Source organism: Pleurodeles waltl, chromosome 12 (assembly GCF_031143425.1).
Source record: "Pleurodeles waltl isolate 20211129_DDA chromosome 12, aPleWal1.hap1.20221129, whole genome shotgun sequence".
In the NCBI taxonomy this organism is placed as follows: Eukaryota; Metazoa; Chordata; class Amphibia; order Caudata; family Salamandridae; genus Pleurodeles; species Pleurodeles waltl.
Window position 1 is genome coordinate 351,957,980 of NC_090451.1, and position 24,371 is coordinate 351,982,350.

The following is a 24,371-nucleotide window of genomic DNA, read 5'->3' on the forward strand; positions in this document are numbered from 1 at the left end:
TTTCATGGTAGCAGTCGAATCGGCAACGCGCGCGATTCCCTCATGGTGTGTAATTCTTGATATTCACTGTACGCTACCATTTTCTTGGCAGTTCCATGGTGACATCCGAATCAGCTACATGCGCGATTCAACTCTTGTGTGCCTTTCATGTTATTCATTTTGCGCTACCATTTCTTGGCAGTTTCATGGTGGCATTCGAATCAGCAACACGCGCAATTCCTTCCTTGAGTGTGAATTCTGATATTCATTGTACGCTATCATTTCCGAGGCATTTAAATGGTGGCATTCGAATCGGCAAGAAGCGCAATTCTTTTTTTGTGTGCCTTTCATGTTATTCATTGTGCGCTACCATTTCTTGGCAGTTTCATGGTGGCAGTCGAATCGGCAATACACGCGATTCCTTTCTTGAGTGTGAATTTTGATATTCATTGTACGCTATCATTTCTGAGGCATTTTAATGGTGGCATTCGAATCGGCAAGACGCGCAATTCTTTCCTTGTGTTTCAAAGATGTCAATTACTGTGTGCTACCATTCTAAAACATTTCCTTGGTAGCATTTTGAGTTGACATGTTTTGTGATTTATTTCCTTGAATATACATTGTGTAATTTCATGGGGCACAATCCTTTATGGTGTTTAGTACACATATAAAAACCTGTAATGTGCGCAAGTTATTTTTCCCATGCTAAAGAAAGTACTTGAACTGAAAGTTCTATTTAACCTTTTCTTATCTCCTTCCCAGGTATTGGGTCATCAAAAATCCTAGTCAGTTCTAGAATTATTCTAGGGTTGTTTCATGTTTTCAGAAATTACAAAGCTTAGAGTTATAGCATGGTACTAATTTCATGAGATGTAATTTTGATGTTGTGTTTCAACCTCTTGCTTCCTACAGGTCTCCTTCCCACCTGTTCCCTTCCTAATCCCCTTTTCCCCGCTTGGACTCTCTTAGACTATGTGATAAAGCGAATCAGAGTATTGGAGCTGTCTAGTGGTGGAAGTGTTGGGAGCGTGCACAGACCCCGAAGATCTGGTGACTCTGACACACTGGGATCGCGGCGGGGGGCCCGTGCTGTGGCACAGGCCAGGAGGAGAGGTTGGAGAAGCGGCGGAGGCCCAGTTCTGCCCTGAGACTGGCAGTGGCGAGGGTGACGGCCAGTACCGGGCATTTTGGAGATGGGGATGGCCTAAGGGGCCCGAATATGATGGACAGTAAGGGCTGAGGATGCCCAGAGAGAGAGGCCCTGGCGGATTGTTGGTAGTTGTCCGGTGGACCCCGGCGTGCCTTTGCTTCTAATTTTCCCGCCCCGGGAGTGGCCTGTTGGGGGTCGCCCGGGCCCCCTTTGTGATGAGCTGGTGGAAGGAACTGGGGGTGCTCCCTCGGCCCTGGGTCCATACGCACCATGGGAAAGGACGACCAAGCAGCCTCCTGCGTCCCAGCAACGCATTGGTCAGTTTGCCAGTCAGGCTGCCCCTAGAGCTGCAGGAGAACCAGGGTCCGAGGCCCCAGTGGCAGACGGCGTGAATGCTGTCCTTCAGGCCATTCAATCTTCGCAGCTGGCTGCTGAAACTAAGGTCGGTGAGGTGAGAGAAGACGTGGGCTTGCTGCGACAAGACCTCCGGAAAGCAGTGGGCCGCATCAAAGAGGTTGAGGACCGTGTCTCCCAGGCGGAAGATGAAATTGCAGAGCTTAAAATTAAAGTTGCCCAGCTGCAGGCACGCACGGGCGAGTTGCACCACAGGGCGGAGGATGCCGAAAACCGCTCCAGGCGCAACAATCTGCGCTTCGTGGAATTCCCGGAGGGGGTAGAGGCGAGCTCAGCAGTTGACATTGGCTGGAACATTGGATTTGGAAGTGGGTCCCAGACCAGCGGCTGTCCCCTGGGTTCGCCATTGAGCGTGCCCACAGGGCCCTGCCACCCCGGCCGCCGCCTGGTGGGCCTCGACGGGCGATGATCGCAAGATTCCTTAGCTTCAGAGACCGGGGTGCTGTTCTTCGAGATGCTAGGACCCAGCCGAACCTCTGCTGGGACAACCACAGGATCCTGGTGTTCCCAGACTACACCAGAGAGGTGCAGGCCAGGTGGTGTTCGTATGAAGGAGTCAAGCAGAAGGTGCGGGCGCTACAGTTGACATATATGCTCCTCTTTTCAGCGCGCCTCAAGGTACTGATGGCTGGGAAATCCTCCTTCTTTGACTCACCAGAGGTGACGTGGGAGTGGCTCACAGAGGAGCACCGCGTGAACCGGGGGAGCTCCCCCCGGCCCGGGGGTGGATCGACTGGCTCCCTGGGGGTGCAGAGGGGCCGCAGGCGCACCCGGTCACGTCAGAGGCACAGGAGCGGCCTCCGCAGCGGTTCATTGGAGGACGCACAGCTGGACCTGACTCCCTCTGGTAGAGAGACTGCGCTAGATGGCCAGGTGGGAAAACGATCGGTTCTGGATGTTGGGGGGAGCGCCTGAGCCAGTCCCCCTTGCTCTTCTGATGCTGACCTATATACTCTCTGTATATTCGAGGGAGCTGAAGTGGCACCCTCTTTCGGTGCCAGGAGGATGGAAGACCGCACCACCGATCTGTGAATTAATGTCGGTGGCAGGCTGGAGGGGGGGGGGGCTGCCCCGGGAACGTGGGGGTGCCTCGGACACGCTTGGTCCCGTCGGAGGGGGAGGAGTGGTCCCTGCTGGGGCTCAGCGGAAGATGTCTGACTGGGCCTGGCTCCCTCTGGATGCGGGGCGCGCTGGGGGGCCCTGAGGAGAAGAAGCTGACCTGAGATGTGATTTACTCTCCTGACTCTGATCCTTTGTACTGTGTATTCTTGGGAGGGTGTGGACAGGTGCCCCCTCCGAAGATGAGGCGAAGGACGGCGGTTGGCCACATTGCAGAACTCTGACCTAAATGGGAGGGGTCCACCACTCCACAACTACTGTAGACACTTTGTTCTTACTGTTTGGGCCGACAGATGCTTCTGGGGTGGAAGTATGGGGAGGGGGCAGTTGGGGGGAGGTCAGGGGTTGTTTTGCTGTTTTTTGACATGGTTGACTCAATGTTTTTCCTTTCAGGATGGGTTTGACAGGTCACATTGCAAATGCTGGGTGGGTACTCGGAGCACAGGGTCCTCGATCAGTTGCTTATGTCCCAGTCTGGTAAGAGGGTATTATCCTGGAATGTAAATGGGCTCCTTGATAAAAATTAAACGATCTGCGGTGTTTAGCACCCTCCGTCGCTTCGCCCCGTCTGTGGTCCTGCTGCAGGAGACTGATCTGCTTGGTACTCTATGCCCCATGCTGCTGAGAGGGAGGGTACAATAGGGTCTACCATGTGAGCTTCTCCAGAGGCTCAAGAGGAACAGCCATTTTACTGCACCGTTCATTACCCACGGTGGTGACTACCTCTCACTCAGATCGCAGGGCCGGTATGTGGTGATCTCTGGACTGGTGGGAGGGCACCCCATCAATATCCTTAGTGTTTATGCCCCTCCGGGGGTGCTGCAACGTTTTCTGATGGCCCTTAGGAATGTGGTGGCGGGGCTTCCCCCGGGGCTGACAGTCTTGGGAGGAGATTTCAATTCTGTACCGAATCCGGAGTTGGGCGTCATGGGGCCTTTGTCCTCGGTTCAAGCTTCTAGGGCATCAGGTCTACTTAATTGGGTGGAGAGCCTTGGTTTCTTCAAGACAGCAACTATGCCCAGGACACAGGGGACTGCTTATCAGAATATTTCTCTATTAATCTCGGCTCGGTGGCATCCCCGGGTATGCTCTGGGCTGCCTGTAAGGCCACTCTTCGGGGGCATGCTAAGCACCTCCTTCGGGCATGCAGCCGGGCGGTATCAGTGTTGGAGGCCCAGGCGGTGCGCTTGGAGGGCTGCCTTCCTGAGGCGGACAGCAAAGCGACCACAAGGCAGCTTATTCTGACTCGGCAAGAGATTAAGCACATTACTCTCGAGACCGCGAAACACATGTGGCAGGCTTCTGTGGCCCGGGTTTATGGGTGGGAGGACAAGAAATGCAAGCTCCTGCACTGGCTAGCAACTGGCCCGATGGCGGGACGAATTGTCCCGGAAGTCATTGACGATTGGGTAGCAGTTTTGCGCTCACCCAGCGAGATTGCGCAGAGCTTTGCCGCCTATTATGCGGAATTGTTTAAGGAGCGCCCCAGGCCCATGGCGGAAAGGAACAACCCCCTTTTGTATGAGGCATCCTTCCCGAAGATTTCGATGACGGACAGGGAGGAGTTGGATGAGCCTATTGGGGTGGAGGAAGTTGGAGCAGCCATATTGGAGCTCGCCCGTTAGACTCCAGGCCCGGGCGGGTTTCCGGCTGAGCTCTCCAGCAGGTTCCCAGATGTACTTGCCCCTCATTTACTAGCCATGTTTGAGGAGGCAGAGAGGACTGGGAGATTCCCATCGGGACTCGATCAGGCAACTATTGTAGTTATTCCCAAGACGAAGCCCCCCTCGTGGAGCTGCGCAGAGTACCACCCCATCTCACTCCTTAACATGGAGGTCAAGATTTTCTCCACAATTCTGGCTGCCAGGCTGAGAAAGGTGTTGTCCTCACTAATAAATCCGGAACAAAGTGGCTTCATGCCGAATAGAAGTACTAGGCTTTGTATCAGATGACTGCACGTAGCCTTGGTTAACAGGGCTGTATTGGCCCATCCACTGGCACTCCTTTTTGTGGATTTCGAGAAGCCATTTGATACAGTGGATTGGTCTTACCTCCGTGTGCTGCTGGAGAGGGCCGGGTTTGGCCCACAGTTTCAGGCATTGGTGAAAATCCTCTACTCTAACCCCACACCCAGAGTGCAGGTGAATGGGGTGGTATCGGATCCGTTTCCCATCCGGAGGGGGGCTCGTCAGGACTGCCCTCTCTCCCTGCTTTTGTTCGCGCTGGCGATGGAGTTGCTGGCAAAGCTGATAAAGGAAGATCCTTTGATTGAGGGGTGGGCCTGGCCCATGGGGCAGGACGACTGTATAGCATTGTACGTGGATGATGTGATTGTGTTCTTGGCAAATCCAGCTAGCAGCGGGCCTCGGGTGTTGCAGCTTTTAGCCCTGTTTGTGGAGGTGTCGGGACTGGTAGTAAACCCTGGTAAATATTTCCTGGTCCCACTGAGTCTGACCAGGGACTGCTATGATTGGCAGCATGATATTCCCCTTCACCGTAATAGTTTCCGGTACCTTGGGGTACACGTAGCACTCTTGCCTGAGTTAGCTTGGTCCCTTAATGTGGTGCCCTTGACTAAGAGAGTCAGAGTACCTCCAGCGCTGGCAGTTCCTCCCCCTCAATATTCTGGGTCGAATTGCATTGTATAAAACGATGGTGCTTCCTCGGCTCCTCTATATGCTTCAGAACTTTCCACACCATATTCCTAGGAGGTGGTTTAATGAGATGGAGGTGGTGGCGCAGTGATTCCTATGGCATGGTTCACGCCCCCGACTGACACTCCGTACCTGTCAGGGAGATGTCTACGAAGGGGGATTGGGGATGTCCAACCTCCACCTTTATCACCTAGCTATGCACCTATTGGTTATCCATGACTGGTGGGGGGGGGGGGGGCTGGTCAGACCCCACATACCAGTTGGAGCTCTCGAGGATGGGCCTTTCTGGCCTGTTGTGGATGTTGGCGGGGTGGAGGGCCGCGCAGCAGACAACGGGGTGGTGGCGCTGTCTCACCCAGCAGACACCGCTGTGGCAGGGACTGTGGCTGGGAGAGGTCTCAGCTCTTCAGGGGTTCCGCAAATGGGACCTCATAGGTATCTCCCAATTGGGTGATGTTTGGATTGGCTCTCATATGAGGTCGTTTCAGGAACTCCAGGAGCAATTTGAGCTTAATAAATCCCAATTTCACAAATACCTGCAGCTCAGGCATGCGTTGCAGATGCAAATTCAGGTGGGAACAGATCTCCCAGAATTCAGCCCCATAGATGCCAACGTCATGATGGGTGCTCTGGGTAAGGGGTGGTGTCGCGCATTTACCGCTCGCTAATACCACCCAATCGCTTGATAAGCTCCGGGAGCGTTGGGAGCAATGTGTGGGCCCGATTGATGATGGTGAGTGGAGAGAGGCATTGATGGCCCCACAATACCTGACCATGACATCCCGGCTCCGAGTGGCGCAGACTTACTTTCTACATGCGGCATACCTCATACCCGACAAGTTACATAAAGCGGGTCTATGGCCCCAGGCAGATTGTCCCCGTTGTGCAGGCCCCAGTGCAGACTTCTTTCACATGGTGTGGTCCTGGCCGCAGATAGCCAGTTAGCCAGTTACTGGGAGCAGTGCTCAGAGAGATCTCGGAAGTGATACAGATGGAGGTTGAAATTGCTCCGTTACCAGTTCTTCTGGGGGTACTTGACGGTGTGGGTCCCAACAGAGCACTCCGGACATTTGTGGGGATGGCCTGCCTGGTGGCCAAGAGAGACATTGCAGCGAACTGGAAGGCCAAGACCACCCCTGCGATTACCAAGTGGCGTTGTGGGGTGGACTGGTGTGCGCAGCAGGCGAAACTGGTCTTTGAGGCGCGGGGGCGACCAGCCAAATATACAAAGGTGTGGGGCAGTTGGGACGGGGCAAAGAATCTAGTCTTATCATAGGGGAGGGATATGTAACTCAGTGTGTGGGTCTGTGGCTCCAATGTGTGCCTCAACCTGTTCTGCCTTGGACCTGCCTGATGTATTATCGTAATTGTTCCAATTGTGCCTGTGACCTGTTGGGTTTTGTTTGTGCTGTTCTACATAATACTAATAAAAAATAAAAAAAAGTTTTATTTAAAAAAAAACCTGTTTCTGATGGCTAGTCTGACTGCATATTCTTCACACGGTCTCCAACCTTCCCATTCTGTAGTTTAGCCTCTTTAACATCTTGAAGGATCCCAAGTTAGATTTTGGCACAATGTCACCAACAGTTGTTCTATTCTCCACATCTGAGGGCTTAGAAAGTGATAGAGACAAGAAATTGATGTCAGTGTGCATGGGTTGTGCACACATATGCGGCTATGTTTCATCGCATCCAGGGCAATACGGAACCAACATAGAGCAGCACAAGGCCACCTATAGGTGTATAGGAGCAATGCTGTTTTCCAGATCCAGCTTAGCATCTTGGGTTATTCTAAAGACAAGAAGGAGTATCACCAAAAAGAGCATTGCCAAGGAAGGTAACTTGTTCATCTATGAACAATAGTTGTAATTCTACTTCATGACCAACCTTTCACAAGGTCTGCTGGCTATTGCATTAGGCATGATGACATCACAACTAAACTATAATAACTGTTACAGGTGAGCATCTTTTATCATTGTGAATCACCCAGTTTTATTAGAGAGGGTTGTTTCAATAGCCCAACCTTCCGTTGCTGTTTGTCTGGAATTCTTCCTATGGGATAGGAGACAGAAGATCCATTCTAATCTTCGTTGACTTATGTGGTTCAGCAGTGCTTCCACTGTCCTGCTTGATGTTTCACTGTTCTACATCGTGCTTTTTTTGTTTTTTACACTTCTATATCATTTCTTCTATGACAAATCCACACCAATAAATGTGTTTTGTTGTTATACTGTGCAGATCAATTAAGGAGAGTGTATGAAGGACAGATGATAGCAACACACTGAAACCAAAGCAAAAGTGATCTTTTTGGGGCAACATGATACCATCTTTTCACAGCACTACCTTGTCTTTTAATATTGGGGTAGTAGGCATCCTCCAGCTCTCGCCCACCCTTCTCACTTCCCATCGTAATACATAGGAGCCTGCAATTCCTGTATAAAATCCTGCTCTCATTTCCATGTTACAGTTCAGTGTTGAAGTCTCTAGTCACCTGTAATAACCAAAAGCTACCACTTTGTTAGAGGGTAATTTTGCCTGCATGATTTTCTGGTTTGAGTCCATTCAAAGACCCACATCCAAATAGGTACTGCTATGTGTCTATTCAAAAGGCAAGGAAGCTATGTCTAGAAGTCTCTATCAGAAGAACAAGTTGCTTACATCCAGTCACAATCTTTTTGGCAAAGACTCTATCTAGCTTCATGCTCTTCATCGGCCCTCCCATCCTCCCTATTCTCTTGGTGGCCTATGTCCATTAATAAGATCCCAACTCTAGGAATCTGCACACTGGTCACACCAGTTTGCTTTTGGGGTTGTGCATCTGGGTGCACAGACAGTCTCGAAAGCAGCTAATGTCAGCACGCAAATGGTGTCTATGTAGCTCCCACATGTCATTTTCAGAGTGGAATGGCATCTGGGTGTAGCCTACCAGCACACAGAGATATTGCTTACATGTTTTTAGATCCAGTCTGTCACCTGGTGAATTTTCATAAGGTGAGGAATCTGAAGCTAGATAGTCTCTACAGAAATACTGACTGGGTAGGTAAGTAACCTTTTCTATAAAGTGTTATTCGGAAAGAGGAATAGTGGGAACATGTATTATAAGTAATAAAATATTCTCTAGTGCACTTTAAAAGGATATTGCAAGTCACCTCTGAGTCCCATGACCTCAAAAATGAACTTGATCTTTGCCCTTGTTCTTCTATATGGTCACTAAACATCTCTGTGACCATAAATATCCTTTTAATGTATGCTAGTGGGTTCTTTATCCAGTATATGTCAAGGTTGATAATATCAACCTACAATAATATCAATCCAGTACATTGTCTACCACCACATAATTATAAGTATATAATTATCATTCTTAATGCCACATCCGCTTCTCTCTAGTTAACTTGTGATAACAGTATTTTGGTTGATGTAGTTAATTAAATATTATTGTCAGGTGATATAAAGGACATGAGATGTAGTGGGTTATGCTGATAAAATAGTTTTCATATTTCAGTCTTTATGGTCCAGCACAGAACCTTTTTCAGCCTATTAGGAGGTGTTCCTCTGGTGAGCTGGCTACAACTTTGATTATTGAAGTGCCTCCTTTGCTGGCCTGTACCCCCTTCCTCTTTAAATAGATCATGCCTTAGACTGCATGACCTTTGCTTTTAAAGAGAGGGGCTGCTTTTCAGGTGCATGGAAATACTTTCACTGGCTTTTCTTAAAATAAAATGCCTCAGAGGCATAGGGCCTGATTTAGAGTTTGGCAGAGGGGTTACCCCGTCACAGACATGACGGATAGCCTGTCCGCCGTATTATGATCTCCATAGGCTTTTATGGAATTGTATTACGAGGACTGGATACCAGCCACGTTTACCTCCACCGAACTTACCTAATGTGGTTGTTTGTCTTCTTTAAAACATTCATTTCAATGTCATTTTTCGTGATAAATTAAGTGACAACCACTGTTCAATGTTTGGCAGAATCATTATTACTCTTATACAATGGTTTTTACCCAGCACCACTAACATCTTAAAACATCTACGCTGAAGAATACAGTGGGTTAGATATGCAAATCCAATTGATTGTTATCCTGTTTTGTTGTGTCACCAAATCTTCTAGTGTTAAAGACTTGATAAAATGTGAATTGTTTTCTATGCCTTTAATATTTATTATTAATTATGGCCTACAAGTGTTTTTAGTGTTATTAGAAAATTATATTGAGTTGACATGCTGTGGAATTAAATGTTTTCAATTCATTCACTAACTTGCGAGCAAAGAAAATGAGAAGTATCTTTGTATAGACTTGACTTTAGAACTGTTGAACTGTTACAGGAAGAAATGAGGAGCTTCAGAGCACGTGTAGAAGAAGTGGTGCGGGAGAATGAACAGCTACATCAGCAATTGGAAAAAAATAAGCCAACGGCCTGCAAGGAATGGTGAGCTCAATGCATACTACTATAAAGTATACTTTTGCCAGCCTACTGTTGTTGAGGGCCAGTTTTAAAGTCAGGATCTCAAACCCATATAGTGCAATATGTCACTCGTTAGTTAAAGCCATTACAATGGTTATGAAGTGGTACGTGTCTAATTATTATTATTAAAACATCATAAAGAGAGAATATGGTCATGTATGTTAGTCTAGTTTAATAAATATTGTTAGATTTACCTATTGTAGTTACCACATTTTGCTCAGTACCACATAATGACTATTTATGCTATGCTGCTAAAGTAAGAAATGTTAGTGTGTTTGTCAGACCCAAGAAGCATAGGGGTGTTCTCTCTTTAACTGTCCTTACGCAAGTTTCTCTGAAGATTGATGATAAGTACTTGCTTCTTAAGTCCTCCAAAAGTGCACAGAGGCATACAGTATGAACAACTGGTTCCATACATGCATGACATCAGGCCTCGAAAAATCATAAAAATATTACTTGTCCTGCAGGTCAAATAACTTGAATAATCTATTTGACCATAACTGTATTGTACTTGACCTGTAATCAGGTCTCATTTGTGTGATCCTAGGCAAATATTTTACTTTACAGAGTTGCCTTTTTCTTCATTCTCACATATGAGCATACCTTCAAATATGTGAGCTGAGCATTTCTTCCGTACAAAAAAAACTTATTTGTTTGATTAAGTGGACTAAACGTTTGTTCATTGTATAAAGAGAATCTAGCCCACATATAGGGGACACATGATCCATTACTTGCCTCTTAGTTTACTAATAGCATTGCTACCAGGAAAGGAGTGTTTCTAGGTTTATGTTTAAACACTAAAGCATGATGTGATCACACACTGTCATTTGCAGAGAGAAGATTTCCATAAAATGTCCAAAAACCTTCCCAGTAACTTGCAGCTTTACTGATAAAACTATACAATGTATTACCAATCTGTGAAAATCGGATTTCAGAAAACATTTAATCTTTGCACATCACCAAGTAAAGTATTCTGATTTGTTTTCATCCTGTTGAAATATTATTTTCATGACACAGAAGTACAAACAATGGGCTTTCACAATTACTGAAATATATTTTGAAATGTTTGTACAGTTAAATTAGCTATTTAAATGTTGTTAGGAAAAAAACTGACAAAATCCCAGATCTCTGCAGTCAGAAGGAAAATTAATTGTAAAACAAACTGACTTTTGACCTCTGTCTCTAAACACGGAGCAAATGAGACCAGAAGATGATTTAAAGGCCTCCATCACTTACTGTTTGACCAGAAGAACTGTTCTTTGTGAACTCTGAAAATATGACTCACAATAGCAAGTGGGCAAGTAGAATTTTGGAGGCCTGGACATAGACAACATGTCTTATCTGTATTTCTAAAGTGCCCTTGATTACCTGTAAGCCGGAAACCGATTTTTAAACAGTCCTGCAGGGACTGTTGAAGCAGCATGGTATTAGGAAGGCTGACACTTAATGTGAGGCATTAATGTATCAACTTTAATTGTTAATTATTGCTTTTGGAGGTTGCATTAAAAGGAATAAATACCGTTCTTAGGGCTGTGTTGTCTTTGAATGAAACGTTTTAAAATAATCTTTATTTGTTATTTTTACAATTAAACATTCCAGGAACTATACAACAACTATGGTACATTCCCGCACTAGCACAGTTAGTGAGTGCACCCAGCAGTCAGCAACGTTATATCATACAATAGTACATAAATGTCAGTTATAAGCAGTATGACAAACCACATCCCACCTTACTTAACCACAGCCTCCTTCTGGTTCCCACCCATTCCAGTTGTCTAGTATCAGCAACGCTTAACTGCTCCCAGTCTCTCTCCCATCCTATGTACCTGAGTCAGGCCAAGGCTCAATAATTATCTGCTATTAGCCCTCTAGGTTGCAAGGCTTCCCTCATTGTCTCTCCCTTCTTGTTGGCTCTGCAGGACAGCCTCAAGCATGGCCATCCAGCATACCATGCCCTCCTCTGTCCCTAAGCACTTTGCACTCTTTTTAGCCTTGCTTCTTCTGCCAGTGCCCAATCCTTTATGTTCCAGTGTCATTTCATAAGTGCCAGGCTCCACATAGAAAGCCAATATATCCCTATCTGGCGCTTGGCCAGCAGTAATTCTAGGGTTTTAATTCTGTGCTGCATATTGCGGTGTTTGGGTTTATGAACTATACCTAAAAGGCACTCCAACATGTCACCCTCTAAAGCTGTAGGACCACCTCCATCCAGTACTGCTGCAACTTACTACACAGCCATGTCATGTGCAGAAACTCGGCTTGGGCATCCCGAGATTTTAGTGTGCTAGATCCTCTTTAATCTAGCAAGCATCAAATATTGGCAGCGGGGATAATTGAAGTGTGCTAGTTTGAACCGCACATTACTCACACCGTCCTGTATTTGTGTGCAAGGTGTTGCCCACTCTGCATTTGTCAGCGGTGACAATAGACTGTCATCCTAGGCTTGTTGGGCCTGCAGCCAGGACGGGGTTCTGTTGCCTTTAGTGCTGTGTAGAGCTGTGACGCTTATCCTTTCACCTCATCCCCTTTCAGGAGAATCTCCAGGGTGGCAGAGGGGGTCAGTGTCTCGGGCGTGACAATTTGGCAAACTGCTAAAACTAGCTTGGTCCAATCCCAAACGCCTCCTCAAATGTTATAAACTTGGTCCCTGGGTGTATCTCTCCCATTTCAAGGCATCTTCTGTCTTTCTACATCTCCAGCAACATTGCACCTGAGCAATTGCAGCCAATCAACGAGAGCGCCCTGCTGAAGGGTGGCTGTCCTAGCACTCTCTTAACTGCTGTTTCCCACGTAGAGGCTACTTGACTTATCAATCTAGGTGTTGAGGGGGCTGATGAGCTCCTCTCATCAGGCAGATTAGCAGCTCACCATCTGGGAGGCCCCCTTCATCAGTGTGCTTTCCCAGTTTGGATCTGTAAGTCCACCATTTCACTGCATGCTGCAGTTGTGTGGCAATATGATAAGAGTTACAGGTCTGGAAACCCCAGGCCTCCATCCACTCTAGCTGCAGTACTGTCAAACACACCCTACTTCTCTTACTCACCCCAACAGAAACGTCAGCAAACCCATCAATCTCCTGAAGGATAAACCGACTGATTGGATACATTACGTTTTGCAGCATGTAGAGGCATTGTGGTAGCAGGACCATTTTTACCAGTGCCATCTGGCCATTAGTGAGAGTGGGACAGATATGCAGAATTGTATTAAGGCTCTAAGCCTCTGTACCTTCCTACCCAGGTTATGCACATAGTGGGAGGCAGCTATGTGTATAATCCAGACCCCCCAAATATCAAAATAATGAGGCCTTCCTATTTAAGACCCAGTCCAGCAGCTGTGAATAGTCCCCATCTTCCAGCCCAACCTAGGGGGGTATAGCAAAGGCCCCCAGCCCATGCAGGAGTATTGGTATGGATTCTCTGGGTCATATACCACGTGTACTCTACTGCCTACGCATATGACCTATGGCTCAGTCTTGTGCCTCGGCCCAAATGCCAAGGACTCCATCGCAATCTCAGAGTAGGGGTGAAAATGTACAGCACTACTTGGTGCCCCTCTCCACTATCGAGCAGCTGGATATTTGATCACCAGACTGAATCCGTGCTGTCTGGTCTCTGTATAATAGTTGAATACGGGGGAGAAAATTCACACCGAAGCCCATTGCCCTGAGGACCTCAAACATATATTCCCTTCCTAGAGAATCAAACGTCTTTTCAGTGCCTAGTGACACAAGGGCGCACTCATCTTGGATCTCTTCAACCAAGGCCATAACCTGGGTAAGACGGCATATGTTCATGACTGTATTACTGCCTGTATAAAGCTGCATTGGTCCTCGTGTATTGGAGCTCTCACTCATGGCAATAGTTAATTGGCTAGTGTTTTGGTGAGATTTTTTGTGTATATATTTAACATTGACAATGGGCGGTACACACCCATGTCCTTCAAATCTTTGTCAGGCTTTGGTACCATTATGATGGTGGCCTCTATCATATAGTCCGGGAAGAGATTATTCTAATTTGCCTCCCAGTAGACTTCCAAGACCTTGTCCACAAGGATGCCACAGTGTGCTTGGTAAAATTCAGAGGGTTAGCTGTCACACTAGCGGTCTTACCCATGGGCATTGTTCGGATCGTGCCAGTACCTCATACATATATGAGTGTTTGTTCCAGCACGTCAGTGTCTGTCCGAGGGAGCTGCTCAAACCAGAGGGGCTCCAGAAACGCCCTGATCTGCGACAAGTCAGGGGGCCGATCACAAAGAGGGAGGCAAGAAAATCTACCAGGGTGTCATATATGGTGTATTGTGTTACCGTCACAGTGATGCCAGCCGTATCACATTTAAAATCAGTGAGGTGGGGCTTCTCATTTAAATAACCATTCTAGGAGGCTCCTCAATATTTTCCCCTCTTGATTTAACATCTATCGTCTCAAGCTGAGCTTGTCCAGTTCGTCTCACGTATCTGCTGTTTCCCTCTGAAGGGTAGGTCAGTCCTAGATGTCTGTCCCCCTCGCCTCCCGTGCTTGGAGGAATGTCAGTTAGGTCTCCTGCCGTCCCAGCATGTGCTGCAGGTGTTGCTTAATACTGTATGTCGTGGACATGCACTCTCTGCGAAAGACTGCCTTCAGCGCCTCCCATTCCATTGCGCAAGTCTCTGTACCCTCCTCTATGTAGCCATATATAGCAGCCTTGATTTCTGACCTTAAGGCTTCATCTGTGAGGGCTTCGGGCACAGCCACCAAGCCAGCATCTGCACTGTGGGCCCAAGTCCTCTCATAGTCTACAGCCAATAAGTAATGATCGGAAAGGAACCCAATTAAGTAGCTGGCCTCTTGCATCCTGGGACTGAACTCTCTAGACACCAGTATACGGTCCATTCGACTGTATATGTTGTGTGATTGACTGTCCACAGGGTGTAAGACACGCCAGACATGTACACAATCCAACCACTTCATGACCTCAAGTAGTGCCCCGTCATTCTTGGCTTAGTGTGGTGTGGTGTTTGGTTGGATGGCTGTCTCAGTTACTGTCTAAAACACAGTTGCAGTCACCATCCCAAATCAATGGGAGATCGATGCATTGGAGGGTGAGATGAGATAGTGAATAAAAAAATCTCCTTGTTATCAATGTTGGCTGCATATAAGTTTAGCAGGATTCCTCCACCCCATCTAGCAGGCCGTGGACCATAATACATCAGCCCTCACAGCTGATGTAGATTGCCAGTGTTGATGGGGTGCCCCAGGAGACATCCATATGAACTCCCATGGCATAGGAGAAGTGCCTGGAGGAGAACAGACCATGCCATTTCTTCCTCATTTTCCTCATCTTTGTCTGTCAAATGTATCTCTTCTGCGTGGCTATTTCAGATAGGAGTGAGACCGTAAGCATTTTGTTTTGTAGGCATTAAAGCCACAGACTTTCCAGGTGGCTATCCATAATGTGTCCTCATGTGTTGCAGCCATTCTTTATGCAAGGTAGCAGTGATTGTCAAGGGTATAGACCTCACCGACCATATGTGCCAATCGAAGGCCGAGGTCCGGTTAGAGAGCTTGGTGCTCACTCTGTGTTACTTCTACTGTGCCGTGTGTGCATGCGGCATATATCCCAACTCCTGGGGAAACACCCAGCCTAACTAACTGGTGCTTCTCCATCTCACCTCAGATCTTGGTGAGTGCAATATAACTACTTTTAACCTTTATACAATACGTGGAGAGGTCTTATCCCCCAGGCACCACAGAGCAGTAGCCTAGAGCGTCACCTGAGGGGCACAGCCTTCAGCCACCCAAGCACTTAGGTGTAAAACTGGAGGGGTGCAGTGATGTGCGTGTGTCGCATTTGCAAGGATCGCCGCTGCTTTGTGCCCCCATACAGCCACTCCCCCCTCAAGTTTTACGCCACTCTTTTGCCATGTCTAGCCTGCACAGCATTCAGAGGATCCCTCAGTGATCCAGTTACAAATGTAGTTGCCAACTTATGTCGCAGCTGGTCATATTCTTCTCATCCGGCCTCGGTGCCCCCTCCCCACTCACGGCCTACAAAGACGACCAGACCTGCGCCTCTATGCAAGGCTCACGACCTCCTCTCTCACAGTGGTGCATTCTGGTACTTATCCAGGGCCCTACTCGCTCACCCCACTGGCGGGTCCTCCTCTAGCCGAGGGGAGAGGCATCTCAGCAGGGCCATCACTCCAGTTGCCTGACTTCAAAATACTTAGTCCCAAGTGTCATCCTCGCAGACCACCAGTCACTCCGTTGATGTACCCAGTCCACGCCCCTTCTCTTGACAGTTGCCGGCGGCCACAGCCCCTGGTAGCGGCCTGCTGTGCCAGATGTTGTCACAGCACCTGTTCATGTTCAGCCCTTCCCAAACCTCTTCCGAGGCGGTGAAGAAGTGCACCTTTCCCCTTTGGAGGGCCTGAAGGGTGGCAGAAAACCGCAACATATACTCCAGGTTCATGGTGCACAATTTCTGTTTAACGGACACAAACGTTTTGCGCTGCTATTGCACATTCTGCATGTAATATGGGAAAATGCAGATAGTTCCACTCTCATGGCAGGGTTCTCCTCAGACATACACAATGCGGAGAATGGTGTTTGTTTTTTTACAAGTTGTGATTGTGAAAACTTGCTGTCTGTGTCTGTCACCTGTTTATTTGTAATGGAAAATTGAATATTTTCTTCCTGGGTTATTTGTAAAGTTGTTTGAACTGCACAGTTCTTATTTGGTGTTGCCACTAGCAAGAGTGTGCTAGCTACAATTGATGCGGGGCCCTTGTTTTATTCCCTAGTTATTGTCTGGTTATTAATATGGTTTTTTTCCGTTTTGGCCTTCAACAAAGTTGTTGCAGGATATTGTTGAAATTGTACTGCATTAAAACAATGACGTCGTCTATTCTCAATAATGACTGTACTTTTTCAACCAAGGGGTCCATTCCTTTTTGTTGAATATTTAGGTGTTGCTTGATGCACTATGACTCAGGTAGGGGTTTACATCTTTTACAGTTAACTTTAGTACTGTTATTTGTTCTGCAAGTGTGGTAGATTGGCTGATTAGCAGGGTCGGATTGGTAAACCGGGCATTCGGGCAACGGCCAATGGGCCGGTGTCTGAGGCCCCGTCGTGGGCTGATTTTCTTTCGTCCAGTTGTGCCTGCTTTGAGTGGTTTCAGGATGAGTTGAAGAGTCCGGCCTGGGCAGCAATTCTCTGGGGCCTAAGCACGCTCTCTGGAAGCCTGCAGCGGGGACAGGAGGAATCATGTCCCCTCACATCTTAGCAGGGGCCGGCAACGTCCTCAACAGTACCCTGCAGGACAGGCCCATAAATAGTGTGTGGGCTGGGTTGACACACAATAATGCAAGCAGATTGAGCCGGGGAATGGAAGGGAGTAGGAGCAGTATCCCTGGAGCCCAGCTGTGAAAAGCCATTTTCACACCTTTCCTCAGTATGAGGCCGGCTGTGTGTTTCTTACCCATCCATCCCCTGTTCCTCCGGCACATGATAGGCATGGGGCGGTGCCCTTAGCCTCTCTGGAGCCCAGGCAAGGCAGGTCATTTCACACACTCTTTTCCTTTCAGGACAGGGCATTGCACTGCCCTTGTCCCTGTCCCTCAGGCCTTTTGCACATGCCCTGCAGCAGTGCTGTTCCTGAGAGCCCACAGACTTTGGGGCTACCTGAGGAGGAGGCAAGGAGGGAGGGCAATGAGAGAGAAGTTAAAAGTAAGGGGGCAGAGAAATGGTAGCGAAGAGGCTGAAGAGGAGGACATAGAGCCGGTGAGGTGTGGGAAAGGAAGGAGGGAAAGACAGAGAAAGGGCTATATAAAGAGTAAGAAGCACAGAAAGACACCAAGAGAGAAGTTTAGAAATGAAGTGCTGGATGGAAGCAGTACAATTGTGGTAAAAGGGCAGGCGAGGCGGTTACCATGAATGAGTGGAAGAGAGGTCGAGAGATTAAACAGTGAAAATGCGAACACACACTAGTGAGATGAAAGGTGTGTGAGAAGGTGAGCAGTAGAGAGTTTTGTGATGTGCCACACTGGCTCTGCTTCCTGAGTGGGAGTGTGCAAGTGTTGTGTTAAATTTTTTATGATGCAAACTCTGCACCTGGGACTACACGTGATACACTTACCTGTTTATCTGTAGTGTGTATTTGTTGTGGATGGCCAAGGGCTTTCATACAGTCTTGACTGTGCAATTTTGAAAGCATTTTGGCTCAATATTTATACTGTGTTTAAGCCGAATTTGCATCATTTTTTTACGCAAATTCAGTGCAAACCTAACTCCATATTTATACTTTTGCGCTCTGCTCGTCTAGTGCCAAAGTCATGGAGTTAGTAATTTTTTGCTAGCGGGAAACAACCTTATGTCAATGAGATGCAAGGTAGGCGTTCCCGTGCAAAAAATGACAATATGGTCTGAGTGCCACATTTATTACCCTGTGCTGAGATCAAATATGGGGGGAAGGGGGCCTTAAATAATGGTGCTAAGCTTTCTTAGCACCATTATTTAACACCTGGGTCAGGGCAGGCGTTAGGGGAGCTGTGGGCCTATTTCTATGGTCATAGACCATGGAATGGGCCCACAGGTGCCCTTCGCTAGCAGCCCCAGGGACACCACCACCCACACCAGAGGGATTCCAGTGGATTGGGGGGGGACCCCATCCCAGGTCAGACAGGTAAGTTCAGGCGAGCATTTCAAATAGTTATGTTAAGTGCCATGGGGTGGGGGCTAACCCGGGTCCCCCTAACATGGCACTTGGGCCCAATGGCCATGCCCAGGGGACAAATGTCCCCTGGGCATGGCCATTGAGGTGGTGGGTATGATTCCTGTCTTTACTAAGGCAGGAGTCATGTTCATGGGGGTTGTGCATCAAAGGATGACGCTAGTCTGATTAGAGGCATTTTTATGCCTTTTACTGGACTAGCGTCGTCCTTTGATGCACAACATCCAGTTCCCCCTACGCCTCACCCACCCGACTAGCGTTCTTTTTCATGACGCTAGCCGGGCCTTACCGCCGGCTACCATCATATCATAAATATGACACCCGGCCGGCATCTTGGGATGGCGCTGGGCGGCGGTATACTTTTTCACATGAAACTGCGTTAGCCCAGTTTTGTGTGAAAGTATAAATCAGGGCCTGAATGTATACAAATGTCACTTTTACCCAATTGAAAAGTACTCAATATTCCTACCTCATAAAGATGATTTGGTTGTGCCTTTATTGGAACACTTCACCTGTGCCATCTTGCTGGATCACATTACTAGTAAGAGCCAATACACCCTTGGAGCCTCCATGGGCCTTTGCCTGGTAACAAGCCCTGTACACTCACTGCTGCTTATGCCCTAGAACTCAACAGTGAAATAAGCTTAACAGACCCCTTCCCCAACCTTTGGAGCACACTAGGTTGTTTATAACATATTCAATCAGTACTGTCACTTCTAAGCAGCTGCCACTTTAAATGTGCTTTAAATAGGACAGCAAAGGTTCTTCTAACCACATTGGAATACTTGGAGACAATATCTGTATTTCTAATAAGGTTTTTAATAATGTTGGGTGATGTTCTTCCCTTCCCCAGCAGTAAGGGACACTCAAGCTTCCCACCTCACCGTCCTGTGGCTGGGCCACCTTACACACTCTCCAGCCTTCCAGAGCAGGAAAACATACAGAGACAGTTTAAAGATTGCGCAATGTGGACCAATGTAAAGTCCTCCATATTCTGAGGTCCTCCTGAAAAAATAATTTCTCTCTCTTTTTGTTTGCCTCTAACTTTTTATAATAATCTCTCGTTCTCTCTCTCTGTTTGCCTTTGACTGTCCCTCTTTCTGTCCAGGTCTCCACACTTTCTTTCTGTCTACCACTTTCTCTCCGCATCCATCATTTGTTCTAGCATCTCTCACTATCTGCCTTCACTCTTTTTTTTACTGATCTCTCTACTTTTTGTTTACTTCCCGTATCTCCCTCTATTTTGCCTCTCGATACCTTTGTACTTCACCGTTTGTTATTTCCTTTTTTTTCTACATATCTTACTCTTGTCTCATTTCTCTCTGCCTCACCAGTCACTAAACCACGGATCTATCGTCCCCCAACACTCTCACTACCTTTATGTTAACTGTTTTATTACTCTTTGTAGGGGGCTGGCCTGGCTTATAGTGGGTACCTGATGCTACTTACACCTTGTGCCAGGTCCAGTTATCCCTTATTAGTAGATTAGTAGTGTTCTAGCAGCTTAGGCTGATAGAGATAGCTATAGCAGAGCAGCTTAGGCTGAACTAGGGGACATGCAAAGCTCCTACTATACCACTTATATCATATAGCACTATATCATAAGAATCACAATACTCAGAATTACTAAAAATAAAGGTACTTTATTTTAGTGACAATGTGCCAAAAATATCTCAGAGGATATACTCCCTTAGAAGGTAAGTACAATACACAAAATATACACACAAACCAAAATCAGGTAAGTAAACAGTTAGAAAATTAGTGCAAACACTGTAGAATACAATAGGATGCAATAGGCCTAGGGGCAACACAAACCATATACTAAAAAAGTGGAATGCGAACCACTTAGAGAACCCAGGTCTACTGTAGTGTGTAGAGGGTCGCTGGGAGTGTAAAAAACAATAAGGGTGTCCAAGGTACCCCACCCCAAGACCCTGAAAAGTAGGAGTAAAGTTACCCTACTAACCCAGAAACACAGTAAAGTCGTGACAGGGGATTCTGCAAGGACAACAACTGACTACAAATCACTGAAGACGGATTCCTGGACCTGAGGACCTGCAAAGGAAGGGGACCAAGTCCAAGAGTCACGCAATTGTCCGGGGGGACAGGAGCCCACTAAACCCCAGATGAAGGTGCAAAAGGGCTGCTTCCAGATGGAAGAAGCTGAAGATTCTGCAACAACGGAAGATGCCAAGAAATTCTCCTTTGCACAGAAGATGTCCCACGGCGTGCTGGAGGATGCAGAGTTGTTTGCATGCAGAAAGACTGCAAACAAGCCTTGCTAGCTGCAAAGGTCGCGGTTGAAGAAAATGGGTGCTGCCTGGGCCCAGCAAGAGCCAGGAGGTCGCCCCTTGGAGGAGGAGACAGAGGGGGCGCTCAGCAGCACAGAGAGCCCACGCAGAAGCAGGCAGCACCCGCAAAAGCACTTGAACAGGGGTTCAATAAAACAGACAAAGGAGAGTCCCACGAAGCTGGTGGTCGACTCAGCGAGTTGAGCAATGCAGGACGGAGTGCTGGGGACCTGGGCTATGCTGTGCACGAAGGACTCCTTGCAAAAGTGCACAGAAGCCCTAGCAGCTGCAGTTCACGCAGTACACAGGATTACTGTCTGGCGTGGGGAGGCAAGGACTTACCTCCACCAAATTTGGACAGATGGACCACTGAACTATTGGGGTCACTTGGATCCAGCTCCTGTGTTCCAGGGACCACGTTCGTCAAGATGAGAGGGGACCTAGAGGGCCAGTGATGCAGAAGTTTGGTGCCTGCGTTAGCAGGGGGAAGATTCCCTCGACCCACTGGAGATTTCTTCTTGGCTTCCAGTGCAGGGTGAAGGCAGACAGCCCTCAGAGCATGCACCACCAGGAAACAGTTGAGAAAGCCGGCAGGATTAGGCGCTACAATGTTGATGGTAGACGTCTTGCTACTTTGTTGCGGTTTTGCAGGTGTCCTGGAGCAGTCAGCGGTCGATCCTTGGCAGAAGTCGAGGAGGGAAATGCAGAGGAACTCTGGTGAGCTCTTGCGTTCGTTTTCTGACGAGAATCCCACAGGAGAGACCCTATATAGCCCTCCGAGGAGGATTGGCCACCTAACCAGGTAAGCACCTATCAGGAGGGGTCTCTGAGTCACCTGCTGGCACTGGCCACTCAGAGGCCTCCATTGTGCCCTCACACCTCTGCATTCAAGATGGCAGAGGTCTGGGACACACTGGAGGAGCTCTGGGCACCACCCCTGGGGTGGTGATGGACAGGGGAGTGGTCACTCCCCTTTCCTTTGTCCAGTTTCGTTCCAGAGCAGGGGCTGGGGGATCCATGAACCAGTGTAGCCTGGTTTATGCAAGGAGGGCACCATCTGTGCCCTTCAAAGCATTTCCAGAGGCTGGGGGAGGCTACTCCTCCCCCAGCCATTAACACCTATTTCCAAAGGGAGAGGGTGTAACACCCTCTCTGAGGAAATCCTTTGTTCTGCCTTCCTGGGACTGGGCTGCCCACACCCTAGGAGGACAGAAGCCTGTCTGTGGGTTGGCAGCAGTGGTAGCTGCAGTGAAAACCCCAGAGAGTTAGTTTGGCAGTACCCAGGGTCCATGCTGGAGCCCCGGGGATGCATGGGATTGGCACCCCAAGACCAGATTTGGCATGGGGGGGGGACAATTCCATGATCTTAGACATGTTACATGGCCATATTCAGAGTTACCGTTGTGAAGCTACATATAGGTATTGACCTATATGTAGTGCACGCGTGTAATGGTGTCCCCTCACTCACAAAGTCCGGGGATATTGCCCTGAACAATGTGGGGGCACCTTGGCTAGTGCCAGGGTGCCCTCACACTTAGTAACTTTGCACCTAACCTTCAATAAGTGAGGGTTAGACATATTGGTGACTTATAAGTTACTTAAGGCCAGTGTAAAATGGCTGTGAAATAATGTGGACGTTATTTCACTCAGGCTGCAGTGGCAGTCCTGTGTAAGGATTGTCTGAGCTCCCCATGGGTGGCAAAAGAAATGCTGCAGCCCATAGGGATCTCCTGGAACCCCAATACCCTGGGTACCTAGGTACCATATACTAGGGAATGATAAGGATGTTCCAGTGTGCCAATCAGAATTGGTGAAAACGGTCACTAGCCTGCAGTGACAATTTTAAAAGCAGAGAGAGCATAAACACTGAGGTTCTGGTTATCAGAGCCTCAGTGACACAGTTAAGCACCACGCATGGAACACATATAGGCCACAAACTATGAACACTGGGGTCCTGGCTAGCAGGATCCCAGTGACACAGGCAAAAACAACCTGACAAACAAGTAAAAATGGGGGTAACATGCCAGGCAAGATGGTACTTTCCTACACAACACCCCCCACCCCCACTCCAAACTAGGGACAATAAGGCTAACCTTGCCTAGATGAGTCTTCATTGTCTAAGTGGAAATACCTGGAGAGTCCATCTGCATTGGAGTGGGTACTCCCAGGTCTATGTTCCACTGTATAGTCCATTCCCTGTAGGGAGATGGACCACCTCAACAATTTAGGATTTTCATCTTTCATTTGATTTAGCCCTAATAGAGGTTTGTGATCTGTCTGAACAATGAAGTGAGTACCAAAGAGGTATGGTCTCAACTTTTTCAGTGCCCAGACCACAGCAAAAGCCTCCCTCTCTATGGCAGACCAACGCTTTTCTCTAGGGGTCAACCTCCTGCTGATAAAAGCAACAGGTTGATCCTGGCCCTCAGTGTTCAGCTGTGATAGCACTGCCCCAACCCCCAATTCAGAAGCATCAGTCTGGACTATAAACATTTTGGAGTAGCAAGGGCTTTTTAGGACAGGTGCAGAGCACATGGCCTGTTTGAGCTCATCAAAAGCTTTTTGACAGCTAGCTATCCACAATACCCTTTTAGGCATCTTCTTACTAGTGAGGTCATTAAGAGGAGCTGCAATGGAGCCATCATTCTTGATGAACCCCCTATAGTACCCTGTGGGGCCTAGAAAGGCTCTCACTTGGGTTTGAGTTGTAGGGGGAGCCCATTCCGTAATGGTCTGGATCTTTCCCTGCAGTGGTGCAATCTGTTCCCCACCTACCAGGTGGCCCAGATAAACCACTTTCCACTGCCCTATCTGGCACTTTGAAGCCTTGATAGTGAGGCCTGCCTTTTGCAGGGCCTCCAACACTTTCCACAGGTGGACCAGGTGCTCATCCCAGGTGGAGATAAAGACAGCTATATCATCTAGATATGCTGCACTAAAAGCTTCCAAACCTTGCAGGGCTGTGTTCACCAACCTTTGGAAAGTGGCAGGTTCATTCTTCAAACCAGAGGGCATCACAGTGAAGGGATAGTGCCCTCCAATGATTGAAAATGCAGTTTTAGGTTTAGCATCTTCTGAAAATTTTAATCTGCCAATACCCTGCAATTAAATCATAAGTGCTTAGATACTTGGCAGAAGTCAGTGTATCTATTAGCTCATCTGCCCTGGGTATAGGGTGAGCATTTGTCTTGGTTACTTGACTGAGGCCTCTATAGTCAACACAAAACCTAATTTCTCTTTTACCATCCTTACTGTGAGGTTTTGGGACAAGCACCACTGGGCTAGCCCATGGGCTTTCTGAAGGCTCAATCACTCCTAAGTCCAACATCTTCGGTACCTCTTGTTTAATGCAAGCCCTGACATGGTCAGGCTGCCTATAAATCTTACTTTTGACAGGTAAACTGTCTCCAGTATTGATTGTATGCTCACACCAAGTAGTTGTACCTGGTATCAGTGAGAAGAGGTCAGAAAATTGTCCTACAAGATTAATGCAGTTGTCCTTCTGCTCAGCAGTAAGGCAATCTGCTAGCACCACTCCCTCCACTAAGCATCAGCTTCAGTGGTGGAGAAAAGATCAGGGAGAGGGTCAC

At 47.8% G+C, this 24,371-nt stretch overlaps 1 protein-coding gene across 3 annotated transcripts in view; it reads left to right on the forward strand.

Annotated features, from left to right (window-relative positions):
- The window catches only part of CEP89 (centrosomal protein 89), a 1,116,496-nt gene that overhangs the window by 515,801 nt on the left and 576,324 nt on the right, over positions 1-24,371 (forward strand). For all 3 annotated transcript variants that reach the window (XM_069216542.1, XM_069216544.1, XM_069216543.1), the window contains one exon: positions 9,639-9,742. In XM_069216542.1, the coding sequence (XP_069072643.1) occupies positions 9,639-9,742 (104 nt within the window). The remainder of the gene's footprint in view (positions 1-9,638; positions 9,743-24,371) is intronic.